Source organism: Musa acuminata, chromosome BXJ1-1 (genome assembly GCF_036884655.1).
Source record: "Musa acuminata AAA Group cultivar baxijiao chromosome BXJ1-1, Cavendish_Baxijiao_AAA, whole genome shotgun sequence".
In the NCBI taxonomy this organism is placed as follows: domain Eukaryota; kingdom Viridiplantae; phylum Streptophyta; class Magnoliopsida; order Zingiberales; family Musaceae; genus Musa; species Musa acuminata.
Window position 1 is genome coordinate 1,247,241 of NC_088327.1, and position 16,497 is coordinate 1,263,737.

General features: G+C 43.9%; 6 protein-coding genes and 1 long non-coding RNA gene across 13 annotated transcripts; 3 read left to right on the plus strand and 4 right to left on the minus strand.

Annotated features, from left to right (window-relative positions):
- Nucleotides 1-195: 195 nt before the first annotated feature.
- LOC135587658 (transmembrane 9 superfamily member 2-like) lies at nt 196-2,251 on the minus strand. Of its 3 annotated transcripts, none has more exons than XR_010475963.1 (5): nt 2,025-2,233; nt 1,794-1,947; nt 908-971; nt 649-793; nt 196-557 (listed from the first exon to the last, which is right to left on the minus strand). XR_010475963.1 is itself a non-coding variant. In XM_065079391.1 (5 exons), the coding sequence occupies exons 1-4, from the start codon at nt 2,095-2,097 to the stop codon at nt 657-659; spliced, it is 405 nt and encodes a 134-aa protein (XP_064935463.1). In that variant the 5' UTR covers nt 2,098-2,251; the 3' UTR covers nt 196-570; nt 649-656. The 3 variants fall into 3 exon arrangements, 2 of the variants coding, with proteins under 2 accessions (XP_064935463.1, XP_064935393.1); XM_065079391.1 differs by having other exon boundaries at nt 196-570; nt 908-948; nt 2,025-2,251; XM_065079321.1 differs by having other exon boundaries at nt 908-948; nt 2,025-2,112.
- A 124-nt stretch (nt 2,252-2,375) lies between these two features.
- On the plus strand, nt 2,376-3,785 carry LOC135587797 (protein CUP-SHAPED COTYLEDON 2-like). Its single transcript, XM_065079570.1, has one exon. The coding sequence runs from the start codon at nt 2,376-2,378 to the stop codon at nt 3,783-3,785; it is 1,410 nt and encodes a 469-aa protein (XP_064935642.1).
- A 637-nt stretch (nt 3,786-4,422) lies between these two features.
- On the minus strand, nt 4,423-6,159 carry LOC135587879 (uncharacterized). Its single transcript, XR_010475994.1, has 2 exons — nt 5,801-6,159; nt 4,423-4,934 (listed from the first exon to the last, which is right to left on the minus strand). It is a non-coding gene; the product is annotated as an uncharacterized LOC135587879 (long non-coding RNA).
- Nucleotides 6,160-6,381: 222 nt separating this feature from the next.
- On the minus strand, nt 6,382-8,437 carry LOC135587782 (transmembrane 9 superfamily member 2-like). Of its 3 annotated transcripts, none has more exons than XR_010475985.1 (5): nt 8,211-8,419; nt 7,980-8,133; nt 7,094-7,157; nt 6,835-6,979; nt 6,382-6,743 (listed from the first exon to the last, which is right to left on the minus strand). XR_010475985.1 is itself a non-coding variant. In XM_065079635.1 (5 exons), the coding sequence occupies exons 1-4, from the start codon at nt 8,281-8,283 to the stop codon at nt 6,843-6,845; spliced, it is 405 nt and encodes a 134-aa protein (XP_064935707.1). In that variant the 5' UTR covers nt 8,284-8,437; the 3' UTR covers nt 6,382-6,756; nt 6,835-6,842. The 3 variants fall into 3 exon arrangements, 2 of the variants coding, with proteins under 2 accessions (XP_064935707.1, XP_064935641.1); XM_065079635.1 differs by having other exon boundaries at nt 6,382-6,756; nt 7,094-7,134; nt 8,211-8,437; XM_065079569.1 differs by having other exon boundaries at nt 7,094-7,134; nt 8,211-8,298.
- Nucleotides 8,438-8,561: 124 nt separating this feature from the next.
- LOC135587801 (protein CUP-SHAPED COTYLEDON 2-like) lies at nt 8,562-9,971 on the plus strand. The gene has a single exon (XM_065079581.1). It carries the CDS (start codon nt 8,562-8,564, stop codon nt 9,969-9,971), a length of 1,410 nt encoding a protein of 469 aa, XP_064935653.1.
- A 2,596-nt stretch (nt 9,972-12,567) lies between these two features.
- On the minus strand, nt 12,568-14,624 carry LOC135587993 (transmembrane 9 superfamily member 2-like). Of its 3 annotated transcripts, none has more exons than XR_010476088.1 (5): nt 14,397-14,607; nt 14,166-14,319; nt 13,280-13,343; nt 13,021-13,165; nt 12,568-12,929 (listed from the first exon to the last, which is right to left on the minus strand). XR_010476088.1 is itself a non-coding variant. In XM_065079995.1 (5 exons), the coding sequence occupies exons 1-4, from the start codon at nt 14,467-14,469 to the stop codon at nt 13,029-13,031; spliced, it is 405 nt and encodes a 134-aa protein (XP_064936067.1). In that variant the 5' UTR covers nt 14,470-14,624; the 3' UTR covers nt 12,568-12,942; nt 13,021-13,028. The 3 variants fall into 3 exon arrangements, 2 of the variants coding, with proteins under 2 accessions (XP_064936067.1, XP_064936004.1); XM_065079995.1 differs by having other exon boundaries at nt 12,568-12,942; nt 13,280-13,320; nt 14,397-14,624; XM_065079932.1 differs by having other exon boundaries at nt 13,280-13,320; nt 14,397-14,484.
- Nucleotides 14,625-14,747: 123 nt separating this feature from the next.
- On the plus strand, nt 14,748-16,157 carry LOC135587808 (protein CUP-SHAPED COTYLEDON 2-like). The gene has a single exon (XM_065079591.1). It carries the CDS (start codon nt 14,748-14,750, stop codon nt 16,155-16,157), a length of 1,410 nt encoding a protein of 469 aa, XP_064935663.1.
- The last annotated feature ends 340 nt before the right edge of the window (nt 16,158-16,497 follow it).

Sequence of the window (16,497 nt, forward strand, 5' to 3'; positions counted from 1 at the left end):
AGAGCTGCAGTTGCGCTATATGTAATAGAAACAGTGTTCCGGAAGAAGAAAGTCAAGAACAAGGGACCACAAAATAAGCAGCCAGTCAACAACAAATTCCTCACCTGCAGTCAAATAGAGGCAAAGATAATTAACCCATGCAGACTACCAGTGGTATGACTAGAAAATAATGCTGAAGCAACTTCTTACCCAATTAGTCCCTTCGAGCTGCATATAGAAGGAGCTCGCTGTGTAACCAGCGATACCAGAAGTCAGAGCATAGATGACAACAAGAGCTGTGTAAAGGGCTCCCCGATTGTATGGGTAGAACACAACAACAAGTGCAAGAAGGAAGATGAACATTGTACTAGTCATGAGACAAAAGTAGCAGATGATATTAACAGAAATCAGCATTAGAAGAGTTTAGTGAGAGCTCTTACAGCACAAGGAGCTGAGTTCCAGAACCAATAATAGCTGAAAACAATGACTTGTTCTTTGGAAATCGGAAGACGTCACCAAGGATATGTTTCCATCCAGAATCCTCTTGATCTTCAAGAGACTCCTCAATGAGAGAATATCTTCATGATGATACTATTTTAGTGAAAGATGAAAAAATAAACATCAGGAAATATGTTTCAAAAGGAAAACCGTGGAGTTTATATATCTTACTTAAAATATCATTTTTGAGCACACGCATGAGAATCGTAGAGGTTTGACTGCTGCTCCTCCAGAAAATTTAATAAGTACGGTGCATCGACCATACGATCACCACTTAGAACTTCCCCAAGGGCTTCCGTCTTTTCGGTAACATGCTCTAAATCAACAAAGTTTCGTAAAGAGTTGTACACACTAACAAACGTATAAATAGTGTTGCTAACAGATTCAAGCAGCTCAGAAGTCGATGGAACAGTAAGGATAAGTGAATAACCTGGTGAGCAGAATGGCAAGTCATAGTAACGATATGTCTCGCTGCAGATGCAAAAGGGAAATGACTGTCACATTCAAGAAACACTGAAATGTTAGAAGTAAAAGATAAATATCCTAAAACAAGAGCATCATTAAAAAATGCCAAAGACAGGGTCAAAGGCAGCAGAATTAACAGGGCCTGGTAATCTATAAGGCTATTAACAAGCGACAGAACGAAACAGATCCTCACAATCCAACAAGCAGAACTGACACCACTACAATATGAAGCACACCAAAGTATAAAATCCCTGAGATTTAATTGAGTTTGGTTTTTCATAAAAGAAACTATTGAGAAACCAAAATAACAAGATGGTAAAGGATTGGAAACACTGCTAAAACATGAAGCACTCAAAAATTAGCTTTGCTTGATCGGTCTCAGAAATCAAGAAGCATGCCAAAGCGGGAAATCTTTTAAGCTTTGACATGATCCAAGATCACAAATCCCTAATCTTGAATGCGGAATTTGACTTATTTAATGAAAAAGCAACTATCCACGCGAATCAAAATAAGCTTACAAAACAGTAAACGATCGGATCGACGAAAACACGAAGCATGCGAAATCAAAGACGATTTTTATCTTTGACGCTTAATGGAGACTTGGGTATTTCTATCGATAAAACAAAAACCACCGACTAAGAGAAATAAAATGAAACTACAAAAGCGAATCATGATCCTGCGTTCATTCTAAATCACAAAACAAGCAAACGGATGATCGCATTCTTGAAGAAAAGCAAGGGACGCAGACAAAGATCTATTCGCTTCAAATGATGCGCAAAATAAAAAAGCAAATTCAGCGACGAAGGAGGAATTCGAAACCGATAATGACGCAAGAATCGAAAGGAAATCACCTGGGGTTGTGGAAAGGTCCGGCCTTATTGGCAAATAGGGGGACATGATCACCCTCTTTGTACCTATGATTGGTTCCATCAGCTCCCACCCTCAAACCACAAGCCATTACGAGAAGAACCAACGTAGATAACTCCATCTTCAAGATCCTCGAACCTGAAATCGATCAAATAAAACTCCAAATCAGCCCTCAAATCCATACATTTCGCTGAGGCTTTCTAACCGATGCTCACCTTCGTTCCCGAGCCGAGGAAGACCGAAGGGGGCGATCGGCTCGCTGGTGGATAGGCACGTGCGAGAGTCCATTTCTAATTATACATAAATATATAATGCAACGATAAATTCTAATTAGTCTAATTAATTTGGGGGCTTACAGAACAGGAAACACGCTTCTTGGATTCGATTCAAGAATCGAATCTGTCCAATCCCGCGCGGCCATTGCCTATATAGTCGTATCCCTCTCCTCTCCCACTCTCGCTCTGTCTTCTCGCCTGCCTCTCGCCTCTCCTCTGTTCCATTCTCCTTCTCCTCCTCCTAGTTGATTTCCTCACCTCTCTTCATCAAGAAACCGTTTTTAGTCGTCCATGGATCCCGTCGACGTCGTTCCGAGTGGTTACAGGTTCCTTCCCACGGCGGAGGAACTCGTGGTCGACTACCTCGCCAACTGCGTTGCCGGCACACGGCTCCCTAGCCGCGCTGTCGCCTTCGCCGATGTCTACGGCACCGAGCCGTGGAATCTTCTCTGCAACGGTCGACAGGAGGGCTATTTCTTTGCGGAGCGCAAGCCCAAGAACAGCGGCGGCCCGCGCGTCGATCGAAGGGCCGGCACCGGTTCTTGGACTCTGAACAAAAAGCAAGAACCCGTCAAGTCCATCGTCGACGGGCGCGAGATGGTGGTGGGACGAAAGAGCTTCCTCTCCTTCAACGATGGCCGGCGGAAAAACTCCGGGTGGGTAATGTATGAGTATGAGATGTGTTCCCCGGGCTTCGAGAGACGAGTTCTCTGTCACGTTAAGAAGAGTTCGCATCATGCCATCTCCGGCGGCAATTTCATCAAAAAGGTTGAGTCGACGTTCACGGAGGCCGCGACAGAGACGATCTCCGGCGGCAGCCTCGTTGGGCAGAAGAGAAATAGAGAGGAATCTTCTACTCTCTCAGCAAAAGCATTGACTCCCTCAAAGAAGCCAGCACATTCATTGCAGTCCGACGTCTCACCACCTCCAACCGCGGTGGTGCAACATCCCATATCGGCTCGTCCTGTGACACCCCCGGAGAGTCGTCTTTCCTCGGTCGACTCAGTTGCACCGAACGAAGCCGGAGTCCCATCCGCCGCTCTATCGTCAACGGATGTCGGCGGAGGTGAGCCCTTGATAACTGTGGAAGAACTCGAAGCATTCTTGGCTTCGCCTTCGCCGTCGGTCGATCTTGGCGATGAACAGAACTGCATCGACGATGCTTTCTTCACCCGAGAGGTTGAAGCCTCCTTGATGTCGGATGACACCGACACAGCCTCGAATACCATCCCGAAGGCCTCGCCGTCAGGCCTTGTCGATCCTCGCTTGATGCCCGATGACACTCGAATTGATTCGACCACGGTCGTAGAGGTTTCCACGTCATCGTCGTCGATCGACTTGGTCGCGTGTGAGAAGATGTACTTCACCGACGATCCCTTCTTTTGGAGCCTGGAAGAGGTCCATGCCTTCCTGATGTCCGATGACACCTTCGCTGCATCGACTACGGAACAAATGGCGTGCGTGGACGATGCTCGCTCGACAACCCCGAAAGCGTTGCAAGCCTCGTTGATTTCTGATGGCACCGGCACTGATTCGACCACGGCCGAAGTGGTTTCGTCGTCATCGTCGTACGACTTTGTTGGGTATGAGCAGACGGAGAACGTAGTTGATGTCGACGACTTCATGCAAGAGATCGATGCCCTCATGAAGTCCGATGACACACCTGTGGATTCGGCAATGATCTCGTGGCTGGAGCAGTAGCTTGGAAAGCTTGTATGGAAAATGTTGTTTGTTCATGTATATCATAATACTGGAAGGAAAAGAAAATTCATGTTCATGCAAATATTGGCGACAATAAAGTTCAATTTTCATCCCATGTATTGTTGTTTCCTTCATACGTTGGTATTTATATGATATTGTGTAGCTAATGAACTCATAATTTGAGATATCACTGTCTCGTCCTCATGCATCAACATATCATAGTTGGTCACCATCCTCAGGGAGAAACAGTCATGGGTGGGTTGACCATATATCAAAGTCAGACATTTGGATGATTGCTGTCACCAAATATTGACTTCTTCTAACCATCATCCAGTAAATCATTTTTATGTGATTCATGATGTTATTGTGGAGATTTAAAGGATACTGATGAAGCCCTCCCGTAGCTGAACAGTATATTTGATTGTTCATTGACATCGCTTTAAAACCATGAATGATCAAGAAAAAGAGAACAATAGAGCTGCCGCAACTGTATTAAATAGATTTTGTGCACACCATTTCCTCTCATAATCTTGCATATATTTAACAACATAAGCACACCAACGCCAAATTGGCAATGACTACATAATACCAACAAATTGATATTTCAACAGCATAGAGATCATCAGTGACGATTCAGTTCAAAAAAACCGGTATCTATTCTCTTAATTCGCACACAAACGATAGCCCGATTGCCTTCGTTAATGTTTCGATACAATAGATAGGTTTAGAAGTTTGAGCAAATCTGTACAACGGATGCCACCATCAATGCCAATCTCCACAACACCAGTTGCACAGGTATGCAGATCCCTTGGAGCATCGCACCATCAGACATCCTCTCCGTGGGCAGCTCCAGCAATCGGGTTTCCTGCATCTAATTTGGCAGCAACAGTTGGTCGTGAAGGTGGTGGTGCTGGTGGTTGCAGCAGCTTTGGCAGGGAGTTTGAGAGTTTGCCGGATCTTCTTGAGCCGGGTTGCAGTCGTGAGGTTCTCCATTTCCCGAATAAACTTGCATAGGTGACGGATGTAGTCTGGATATAACTCTAGGTTGCAATGACCTCCTCCTTTGATCCATAAGGGATCGTATGGTTCTTCCGCTAGTTTCCATAAACCATGTCCATGAAGCCAATTCACTACATCATCTTCGGTACCCTACAAGAAGACATCCAACTGTTAAAACAAAACAGAATCTACTGGGAATATTTATAATGATCATTCTGACACACATTTTAACTTGTAAATAAGAGGTATCGGTTCACACTAAATACAAGGAATTATTGACAATCTACAACACAAATTGTCAACTGGTACATATTAGAACATAAAACAAAATCACTACTAATAACAGGCTTAAATAGAATCAATGGAGAAGACACAGTTACAAGCTCGATGATTACTAACTAACATTGATCGAGAGATGTATCATGATATCTTAATGTGTCACTGCAGTTATCTTTGAAAATATCGACCTTGGTTCCAAAATGAATGTCTTAATTACCGCCATTGAATGGCTACTCTAGTCTATGTAAATCAATAATAATAAGAGGGGTCGTTGTTCCACACAAAGGAATCTCCATGTGGTTGCAATATTGAAAAGTTAGTTCTTCACCAGAGACACTTCTGTTAGGTTGACTCGATTAAATTCTTATGGAATATGAATTAAAGATGAACACACAATGTATGGAGGAAACAAAGAAAAGGAATAAGGTATATCTAGTTATCTACCACCCACATGATAGACGAAAACTTGAAGCCCATGGAAACTCTTGTAAACTGTGTCAATTAAAATGAATGAAATAGCACTAGAAGTTCTTGAAAGACGAACTGAAATAAAACCTTAATGTATGCCATGATTCAAAGAACTCTCGACTCAAGACAACTAAATGACAAAGAGGTACCGCATTTACAAATATGTTCAAGCACAACAGTATCAAGATGCAAAAACAGACTGCAGTGTCTATGCTAGACCAACTGAATGGTAGAATTATCTAGTACAAAAGAGAAGGCCAGATACTTACCTCCACCACCACCCATGATCCTCTGCTGCAAGTTGGAAATATGTCAATGCAACAGTGATGAACGCTGTGCCAATTATAAGAATGATGAAAACAATAAAAAGCATACTATATATTGTATATATGTTGTGACCCCACACTCTAGCAAATATATAGTACAGTTCTACTTGTACATAGATGGCACTAAAAGGAAGGAATCCTGCCATTGCCATCTGAGGTTGGTTCCTCGACACCATGCCAAATCAGGAATTTCTCTTGGGTGCTTGTTGGTATGGCATGGAGCTTGGAATTCAGTTATGCTGCTTTTACCGGCAACCCTACCCAATATGAGCAAAGGGGAAGTAACCAATGCCCATATAAGTAGAATCACAAGGATGGTTCCAAATGGCAGAGCTGCAGTTGCGCTATATGTAATAGAAACAGTGTTCCGGAAGAAGAAAGTCAAGAACAAGGGACCACAAAATAAGCAGCCAGTCAACAACAAATTCCTCACCTGCAGTCAAATAGAGGCAAAGATAATTAACCCATGCAGACTACCAGTGGTATGACTAGAAAATAATGCTGAAGCAACTTCTTACCCAATTAGTCCCTTCGAGCTGCATATAGAAGGAGCTCGCTGTGTAACCAGCGATACCAGAAGTCAGAGCATAGATGACAACAAGAGCTGTGTAAAGGGCTCCCCGATTGTATGGGTAGAACACAACAACAAGTGCAAGAAGGAAGATGAACATTGTACTAGTCATGAGACAAAAGTAGCAGATGATATTAACAGAAATCAGCATTAGAAGAGTTTAGTGAGAGCTCTTACAGCACAAGGAGCTGAGTTCCAGAACCAATAATAGCTGAAAACAATGACTTGTTCTTTGGAAATCGGAAGACGTCACCAAGGATATGTTTCCATCCAGAATCCTCTTGATCTTCAAGAGACTCCTCAATGAGAGAATATCTTCATGATGATACTATTTTAGTGAAAGATGAAAAAATAAACATCAGGAAATATGTTTCAAAAGGAAAACCGTGGAGTTTATATATCTTACTTAAAATATCATTTTTGAGCACACGCATGAGAATCGTAGAGGTTTGACTGCTGCTCCTCCAGAAAATTTAATAAGTACGGTGCATCGACCATACGATCACCACTTAGAACTTCCCCAAGGGCTTCCGTCTTTTCGGTAACATGCTCTAAATCAACAAAGTTTCGTAAAGAGTTGTACACACTAACAAACGTATAAATAGTGTTGCTAACAGATTCAAGCAGCTCAGAAGTCGATGGAACAGTAAGGATAAGTGAATAACCTGGTGAGCAGAATGGCAAGTCATAGTAACGATATGTCTCGCTGCAGATGCAAAAGGGAAATGACTGTCACATTCAAGAAACACTGAAATGTTAGAAGTAAAAGATAAATATCCTAAAACAAGAGCATCATTAAAAAATGCCAAAGACAGGGTCAAAGGCAGCAGAATTAACAGGGCCTGGTAATCTATAAGGCTATTAACAAGCGACAGAACGAAACAGATCCTCACAATCCAACAAGCAGAACTGACACCACTACAATATGAAGCACACCAAAGTATAAAATCCCTGAGATTTAATTGAGTTTGGTTTTTCATAAAAGAAACTATTGAGAAACCAAAATAACAAGATGGTAAAGGATTGGAAACACTGCTAAAACATGAAGCACTCAAAAATTAGCTTTGCTTGATCGGTCTCAGAAATCAAGAAGCATGCCAAAGCGGGAAATCTTTTAAGCTTTGACATGATCCAAGATCACAAATCCCTAATCTTGAATGCGGAATTTGACTTATTTAATGAAAAAGCAACTATCCACGCGAATCAAAATAAGCTTACAAAACAGTAAACGATCGGATCGACGAAAACACGAAGCATGCGAAATCAAAGACGATTTTTATCTTTGACGCTTAATGGAGACTTGGGTATTTCTATCGATAAAACAAAAACCACCGACTAAGAGAAATAAAATGAAACTACAAAAGCGAATCATGATCCTGCGTTCATTCTAAATCACAAAACAAGCAAACGGATGATCGCATTCTTGAAGAAAAGCAAGGGACGCAGACAAAGATCTATTCGCTTCAAATGATGCGCAAAATAAAAAAGCAAATTCAGCGACGAAGGAGGAATTCGAAACCGATAATGACGCAAGAATCGAAAGGAAATCACCTGGGGTTGTGGAAAGGTCCGGCCTTATTGGCAAATAGGGGGACATGATCACCCTCTTTGTACCTATGATTGGTTCCATCAGCTCCCACCCTCAAACCACAAGCCATTACGAGAAGAACCAACGTAGATAACTCCATCTTCAAGATCCTCGAACCTGAAATCGATCAAATAAAACTCCAAATCAGCCCTCAAATCCATACATTTCGCTGAGGCTTTCTAACCGATGCTCACCTTCGTTCCCGAGCCGAGGAAGACCGAAGGGGGCGATCGGCTCGCTGGTGGATAGGCACGTGCGAGAGTCCATTTCTAATTATACATAAATATATAATGCAACGATAAATTCTAATTAGTCTAATTAATTTGGGGGCTTACAGAACAGGAAACACGCTTCTTGGATTCGATTCAAGAATCGAATCTGTCCAATCCCGCGCGGCCATTGCCTATATAGTCGTATCCCTCTCCTCTCCCACTCTCGCTCTGTCTTCTCGCCTGCCTCTCGCCTCTCCTCTGTTCCATTCTCCTTCTCCTCCTCCTAGTTGATTTCCTCACCTCTCTTCATCAAGAAACCGTTTTTAGTCGTCCATGGATCCCGTCGACGTCGTTCCGAGTGGTTACAGGTTCCTTCCCACGGCGGAGGAACTCGTGGTCGACTACCTCGCCAACTGCGTTGCCGGCACACGGCTCCCTAGCCGCGCTGTCGCCTTCGCCGATGTCTACGGCACCGAGCCGTGGAATCTTCTCTGCAACGGTCGACAGGAGGGCTATTTCTTTGCGGAGCGCAAGCCCAAGAACAGCGGCGGCCCGCGCGTCGATCGAAGGGCCGGCACCGGTTCTTGGACTCTGAACAAAAAGCAAGAACCCGTCAAGTCCATCGTCGACGGGCGCGAGATGGTGGTGGGACGAAAGAGCTTCCTCTCCTTCAACGATGGCCGGCGGAAAAACTCCGGGTGGGTAATGTATGAGTATGAGATGTGTTCCCCGGGCTTCGAGAGACGAGTTCTCTGTCACGTTAAGAAGAGTTCGCATCATGCCATCTCCGGCGGCAATTTCATCAAAAAGGTTGAGTCGACGTTCACGGAGGCCGCGACAGAGACGATCTCCGGCGGCAGCCTCGTTGGGCAGAAGAGAAATAGAGAGGAATCTTCTACTCTCTCAGCAAAAGCATTGACTCCCTCAAAGAAGCCAGCACATTCATTGCAGTCCGACGTCTCACCACCTCCAACCGCGGTGGTGCAACATCCCATATCGGCTCGTCCTGTGACACCCCCGGAGAGTCGTCTTTCCTCGGTCGACTCAGTTGCACCGAACGAAGCCGGAGTCCCATCCGCCGCTCTATCGTCAACGGATGTCGGCGGAGGTGAGCCCTTGATAACTGTGGAAGAACTCGAAGCATTCTTGGCTTCGCCTTCGCCGTCGGTCGATCTTGGCGATGAACAGAACTGCATCGACGATGCTTTCTTCACCCGAGAGGTTGAAGCCTCCTTGATGTCGGATGACACCGACACAGCCTCGAATACCATCCCGAAGGCCTCGCCGTCAGGCCTTGTCGATCCTCGCTTGATGCCCGATGACACTCGAATTGATTCGACCACGGTCGTAGAGGTTTCCACGTCATCGTCGTCGATCGACTTGGTCGCGTGTGAGAAGATGTACTTCACCGACGATCCCTTCTTTTGGAGCCTGGAAGAGGTCCATGCCTTCCTGATGTCCGATGACACCTTCGCTGCATCGACTACGGAACAAATGGCGTGCGTGGACGATGCTCGCTCGACAACCCCGAAAGCGTTGCAAGCCTCGTTGATTTCTGATGGCACCGGCACTGATTCGACCACGGCCGAAGTGGTTTCGTCGTCATCGTCGTACGACTTTGTTGGGTATGAGCAGACGGAGAACGTAGTTGATGTCGACGACTTCATGCAAGAGATCGATGCCCTCATGAAGTCCGATGACACACCTGTGGATTCGGCAATGATCTCGTGGCTGGAGCAGTAGCTTGGAAAGCTTGTATGGAAAATGTTGTTTGTTCATGTATATCATAATACTGGAAGGAAAAGAAAATTCATGTTCATGCAAATATTGGCGACAATAAAGTTCAATTTTCATCCCATGTATTGTTGTTTCCTTCATACGTTGGTATTTATATGATATTGTGTAGCTAATGAACTCATAATTTGAGATATCACTGTCTCGTCCTCATGCATCAACATATCATAGTTGGTCACCATCCTCAGGGAGAAACAGTCATGGGTGGGTTGACCATATATCAAAGTCAGACATTTGGATGATTGCTGTCACCAAATATTGACTTCTTCTAACCATCATCCAGTAAATCATTTTTATGTGATTCATGATGTTATTGTGGAGATTTAAAGGATACTGATGAAGCCCTCCCGTAGCTGAACAGTATATTTGATTGTTCATTGACATCGCTTTAAAACCATGAATGATCAAGAAAAAGAGAACAATAGAGCTGCCGCAACTGTATTAAATAGATTTTGTGCACACCATTTCCTCTCATAATCTTGCATATATTTAACAACATAAGCACACCAACGCCAAATTGGCAATGACTACATAATACCAACAAATTGATATTTCAACAGCATAGAGATCATCAGTGACGATTCAGTTCAAAAAAACCGGTATCTATTCTCTTAATTCGCACACAAACGATAGCCCGATTGCCTTCGTTAATGTTTCGATACAATAGATAGGTTTAGAAGTTTGAGCAAATCTGTACAACGGATGCCACCATCAATGCCAATCTCCACAACACCAGTTGCACAGGTATGCAGATCCCTTGGAGCATCGCACCATCAGACATCCTCTCCGTGGGCAGCTCCAGCAATCGGGTTTCCTGCATCTAATTTGGCAGCAACAGTTGGTCGTGAAGGTGGTGGTGCTGGTGGTTGCAGCAGCTTTGGCAGGGAGTTTGAGAGTTTGCCGGATCTTCTTGAGCCGGGTTGCAGTCGTGAGGTTCTCCATTTCCCGAATAAACTTGCATAGGTGACGGATGTAGTCTGGATATAACTCTAGGTTGCAATGACCTCCTCCTTTGATCCATAAGGGATCGTATGGTTCTTCCGCTAGTTTCCATAAACCATGTCCATGAAGCCAATTCACTACATCATCTTCGGTACCCTACAAGAAGACATCCAACTGTTAAAACAAAACAGAATCTACTGGGAATATTTATAATGATCATTCTGACACACATTTTAACTTGTAAATAAGAGGTATCGGTTCACACTAAATACAAGGAATTATTGACAATCTACAACACAAATTGTCAACTGGTACATATTAGAACATAAAACAAAATCACTACTAATAACAGGCTTAAATAGAATCAATGGAGAAGACACAGTTACAAGCTCGATGATTACTAACTAACATTGATCGAGAGATGTATCATGATATCTTAATGTGTCACTGCAGTTATCTTTGAAAATATCGACCTTGGTTCCAAAATGAATGTCTTAATTACCGCCATTGAATGGCTACTCTAGTCTATGTAAATCAATAATAATAAGAGGGGTCGTTGTTCCACACAAAGGAATCTCCATGTGGTTGCAATATTGAAAAGTTAGTTCTTCACCAGAGACACTTCTGTTAGGTTGACTCGATTAAATTCTTATGGAATATGAATTAAAGATGAACACACAATGTATGGAGGAAACAAAGAAAAGGAATAAGGTATATCTAGTTATCTACCACCCACATGATAGACGAAAACTTGAAGCCCATGGAAACTCTTGTAAACTGTGTCAATTAAAATGAATGAAATAGCACTAGAAGTTCTTGAAAGACGAACTGAAATAAAACCTTAATGTATGCCATGATTCAAAGAACTCTCGACTCAAGACAACTAAATGACAAAGAGGTACCGCATTTACAAATATGTTCAAGCACAACAGTATCAAGATGCAAAAACAGACTGCAGTGTCTATGCTAGACCAACTGAATGGTAGAATTATCTAGTACAAAAGAGAAGGCCAGATACTTACCTCCACCACCACCCATGATCCTCTGCTGCAAGTTGGAAATATGTCAATGCAACAGTGATGAACGCTGTGCCAATTATAAGAATGATGAAAACAATAAAAAGCATACTATATATTGTATATATGTTGTGACCCCACACTCTAGCAAATATATAGTACAGTTCTACTTGTACATAGATGGCACTAAAAGGAAGGAATCCTGCCATTGCCATCTGAGGTTGGTTCCTCGACACCATGCCAAATCAGGAATTTCTCTTGGGTGCTTGTTGGTATGGCATGGAGCTTGGAATTCAGTTATGCTGCTTTTACCGGCAACCCTACCCAATATGAGCAAAGGGGAAGTAACCAATGCCCATATAAGTAGAATCACAAGGATGGTTCCAAATGGCAGAGCTGCAGTTGCGCTATATGTAATAGAAACAGTGTTCCGGAAGAAGAAAGTCAAGAACAAGGGACCACAAAATAAGCAGCCAGTCAACAACAAATTCCTCACCTGCAGTCAAATAGAGGCAAAGATAATTAACCCATGCAGACTACCAGTGGTATGACTAGAAAATAATGCTGAAGCAACTTCTTACCCAATTAGTCCCTTCGAGCTGCATATAGAAGGAGCTCGCTGTGTAACCAGCGATACCAGAAGTCAGAGCATAGATGACAACAAGAGCTGTGTAAAGGGCTCCCCGATTGTATGGGTAGAACACAACAACAAGTGCAAGAAGGAAGATGAACATTGTACTAGTCATGAGACAAAAGTAGCAGATGATATTAACAGAAATCAGCATTAGAAGAGTTTAGTGAGAGCTCTTACAGCACAAGGAGCTGAGTTCCAGAACCAATAATAGCTGAAAACAATGACTTGTTCTTTGGAAATCGGAAGACGTCACCAAGGATATGTTTCCATCCAGAATCCTCTTGATCTTCAAGAGACTCCTCAATGAGAGAATATCTTCATGATGATACTATTTTAGTGAAAGATGAAAAAATAAACATCAGGAAATATGTTTCAAAAGGAAAACCGTGGAGTTTATATATCTTACTTAAAATATCATTTTTGAGCACACGCATGAGAATCGTAGAGGTTTGACTGCTGCTCCTCCAGAAAATTTAATAAGTACGGTGCATCGACCATACGATCACCACTTAGAACTTCCCCAAGGGCTTCCGTCTTTTCGGTAACATGCTCTAAATCAACAAAGTTTCGTAAAGAGTTGTACACACTAACAAACGTATAAATAGTGTTGCTAACAGATTCAAGCAGCTCAGAAGTCGATGGAACAGTAAGGATAAGTGAATAACCTGGTGAGCAGAATGGCAAGTCATAGTAACGATATGTCTCGCTGCAGATGCAAAAGGGAAATGACTGTCACATTCAAGAAACACTGAAATGTTAGAAGTAAAAGATAAATATCCTAAAACAAGAGCATCATTAAAAAATGCCAAAGACAGGGTCAAAGGCAGCAGAATTAACAGGGCCTGGTAATCTATAAGGCTATTAACAAGCGACAGAACGAAACAGATCCTCACAATCCAACAAGCAGAACTGACACCACTACAATATGAAGCACACCAAAGTATAAAATCCCTGAGATTTAATTGAGTTTGGTTTTTCATAAAAGAAACTATTGAGAAACCAAAATAACAAGATGGTAAAGGATTGGAAACACTGCTAAAACATGAAGCACTCAAAAATTAGCTTTGCTTGATCGGTCTCAGAAATCAAGAAGCATGCCAAAGCGGGAAATCTTTTAAGCTTTGACATGATCCAAGATCACAAATCCCTAATCTTGAATGCGGAATTTGACTTATTTAATGAAAAAGCAACTATCCACGCGAATCAAAATAAGCTTACAAAACAGTAAACGATCGGATCGACGAAAACACGAAGCATGCGAAATCAAAGACGATTTTTATCTTTGACGCTTAATGGAGACTTGGGTATTTCTATCGATAAAACAAAAACCACCGACTAAGAGAAATAAAATGAAACTACAAAAGCGAATCATGATCCTGCGTTCATTCTAAATCACAAAACAAGCAAACGGATGATCGCATTCTTGAAGAAAAGCAAGGGACGCAGACAAAGATCTATTCGCTTCAAATGATGCGCAAAATAAAAAAGCAAATTCAGCGACGAAGGAGGAATTCGAAACCGATAATGACGCAAGAATCGAAAGGAAATCACCTGGGGTTGTGGAAAGGTCCGGCCTTATTGGCAAATAGGGGGACATGATCACCCTCTTTGTACCTATGATTGGTTCCATCAGCTCCCACCCTCAAACCACAAGCCATTACGAGAAGAACCAACGTAGATAACTCCATCTTCAAGATCCTCGAACCTGAAATCGATCAAATAAAACTCCAAATCAGCCCTCAAATCCATACATTTCGCTGAGGCTTTCTAACCGATGCTCACCTTCGTTCCCGAGCCGAGGAAGACCGAAGGGGGCGATCGGCTCGCTGGTGGATAGGCACGTGCGAGAGTCCATTTCTAATTATACATAAATATATAATGCAACGATAAATTCTAATTAGTCTAATTAATTTGGGGGCTTACAGAACAGGAAACACGCTTCTTGGATTCGATTCAAGAATCGAATCTGTCCAATCCCGCGCGGCCATTGCCTATATAGTCGTATCCCTCTCCTCTCCCACTCTCGCTCTGTCTTCTCGCCTGCCTCTCGCCTCTCCTCTGTTCCATTCTCCTTCTCCTCCTCCTAGTTGATTTCCTCACCTCTCTTCATCAAGAAACCGTTTTTAGTCGTCCATGGATCCCGTCGACGTCGTTCCGAGTGGTTACAGGTTCCTTCCCACGGCGGAGGAACTCGTGGTCGACTACCTCGCCAACTGCGTTGCCGGCACACGGCTCCCTAGCCGCGCTGTCGCCTTCGCCGATGTCTACGGCACCGAGCCGTGGAATCTTCTCTGCAACGGTCGACAGGAGGGCTATTTCTTTGCGGAGCGCAAGCCCAAGAACAGCGGCGGCCCGCGCGTCGATCGAAGGGCCGGCACCGGTTCTTGGACTCTGAACAAAAAGCAAGAACCCGTCAAGTCCATCGTCGACGGGCGCGAGATGGTGGTGGGACGAAAGAGCTTCCTCTCCTTCAACGATGGCCGGCGGAAAAACTCCGGGTGGGTAATGTATGAGTATGAGATGTGTTCCCCGGGCTTCGAGAGACGAGTTCTCTGTCACGTTAAGAAGAGTTCGCATCATGCCATCTCCGGCGGCAATTTCATCAAAAAGGTTGAGTCGACGTTCACGGAGGCCGCGACAGAGACGATCTCCGGCGGCAGCCTCGTTGGGCAGAAGAGAAATAGAGAGGAATCTTCTACTCTCTCAGCAAAAGCATTGACTCCCTCAAAGAAGCCAGCACATTCATTGCAGTCCGACGTCTCACCACCTCCAACCGCGGTGGTGCAACATCCCATATCGGCTCGTCCTGTGACACCCCCGGAGAGTCGTCTTTCCTCGGTCGACTCAGTTGCACCGAACGAAGCCGGAGTCCCATCCGCCGCTCTATCGTCAACGGATGTCGGCGGAGGTGAGCCCTTGATAACTGTGGAAGAACTCGAAGCATTCTTGGCTTCGCCTTCGCCGTCGGTCGATCTTGGCGATGAACAGAACTGCATCGACGATGCTTTCTTCACCCGAGAGGTTGAAGCCTCCTTGATGTCGGATGACACCGACACAGCCTCGAATACCATCCCGAAGGCCTCGCCGTCAGGCCTTGTCGATCCTCGCTTGATGCCCGATGACACTCGAATTGATTCGACCACGGTCGTAGAGGTTTCCACGTCATCGTCGTCGATCGACTTGGTCGCGTGTGAGAAGATGTACTTCACCGACGATCCCTTCTTTTGGAGCCTGGAAGAGGTCCATGCCTTCCTGATGTCCGATGACACCTTCGCTGCATCGACTACGGAACAAATGGCGTGCGTGGACGATGCTCGCTCGACAACCCCGAAAGCGTTGCAAGCCTCGTTGATTTCTGATGGCACCGGCACTGATTCGACCACGGCCGAAGTGGTTTCGTCGTCATCGTCGTACGACTTTGTTGGGTATGAGCAGACGGAGAACGTAGTTGATGTCGACGACTTCATGCAAGAGATCGATGCCCTCATGAAGTCCGATGACACACCTGTGGATTCGGCAATGATCTCGTGGCTGGAGCAGTAGCTTGGAAAGCTTGTATGGAAAATGTTGTTTGTTCATGTATATCATAATACTGGAAGGAAAAGAAAATTCATGTTCATGCAAATATTGGCGACAATAAAGTTCAATTTTCATCCCATGTATTGTTGTTTCCTTCGTACGTTGGTATTTATATGATATTGTGTAGCTAATGAACTCATAATTTGAGATATCACTGTCTCGTCCTCATGCATCAACATATCATAGTTGGTCACCATCCTCAGGGAGAAACAGTCATGGGTGGGTTGACCATATATCAAAGTCAGACATTTGGATGATTGCTGTCACCAAATATTGACTTCTTCTAACCATCATCCAGTAAATC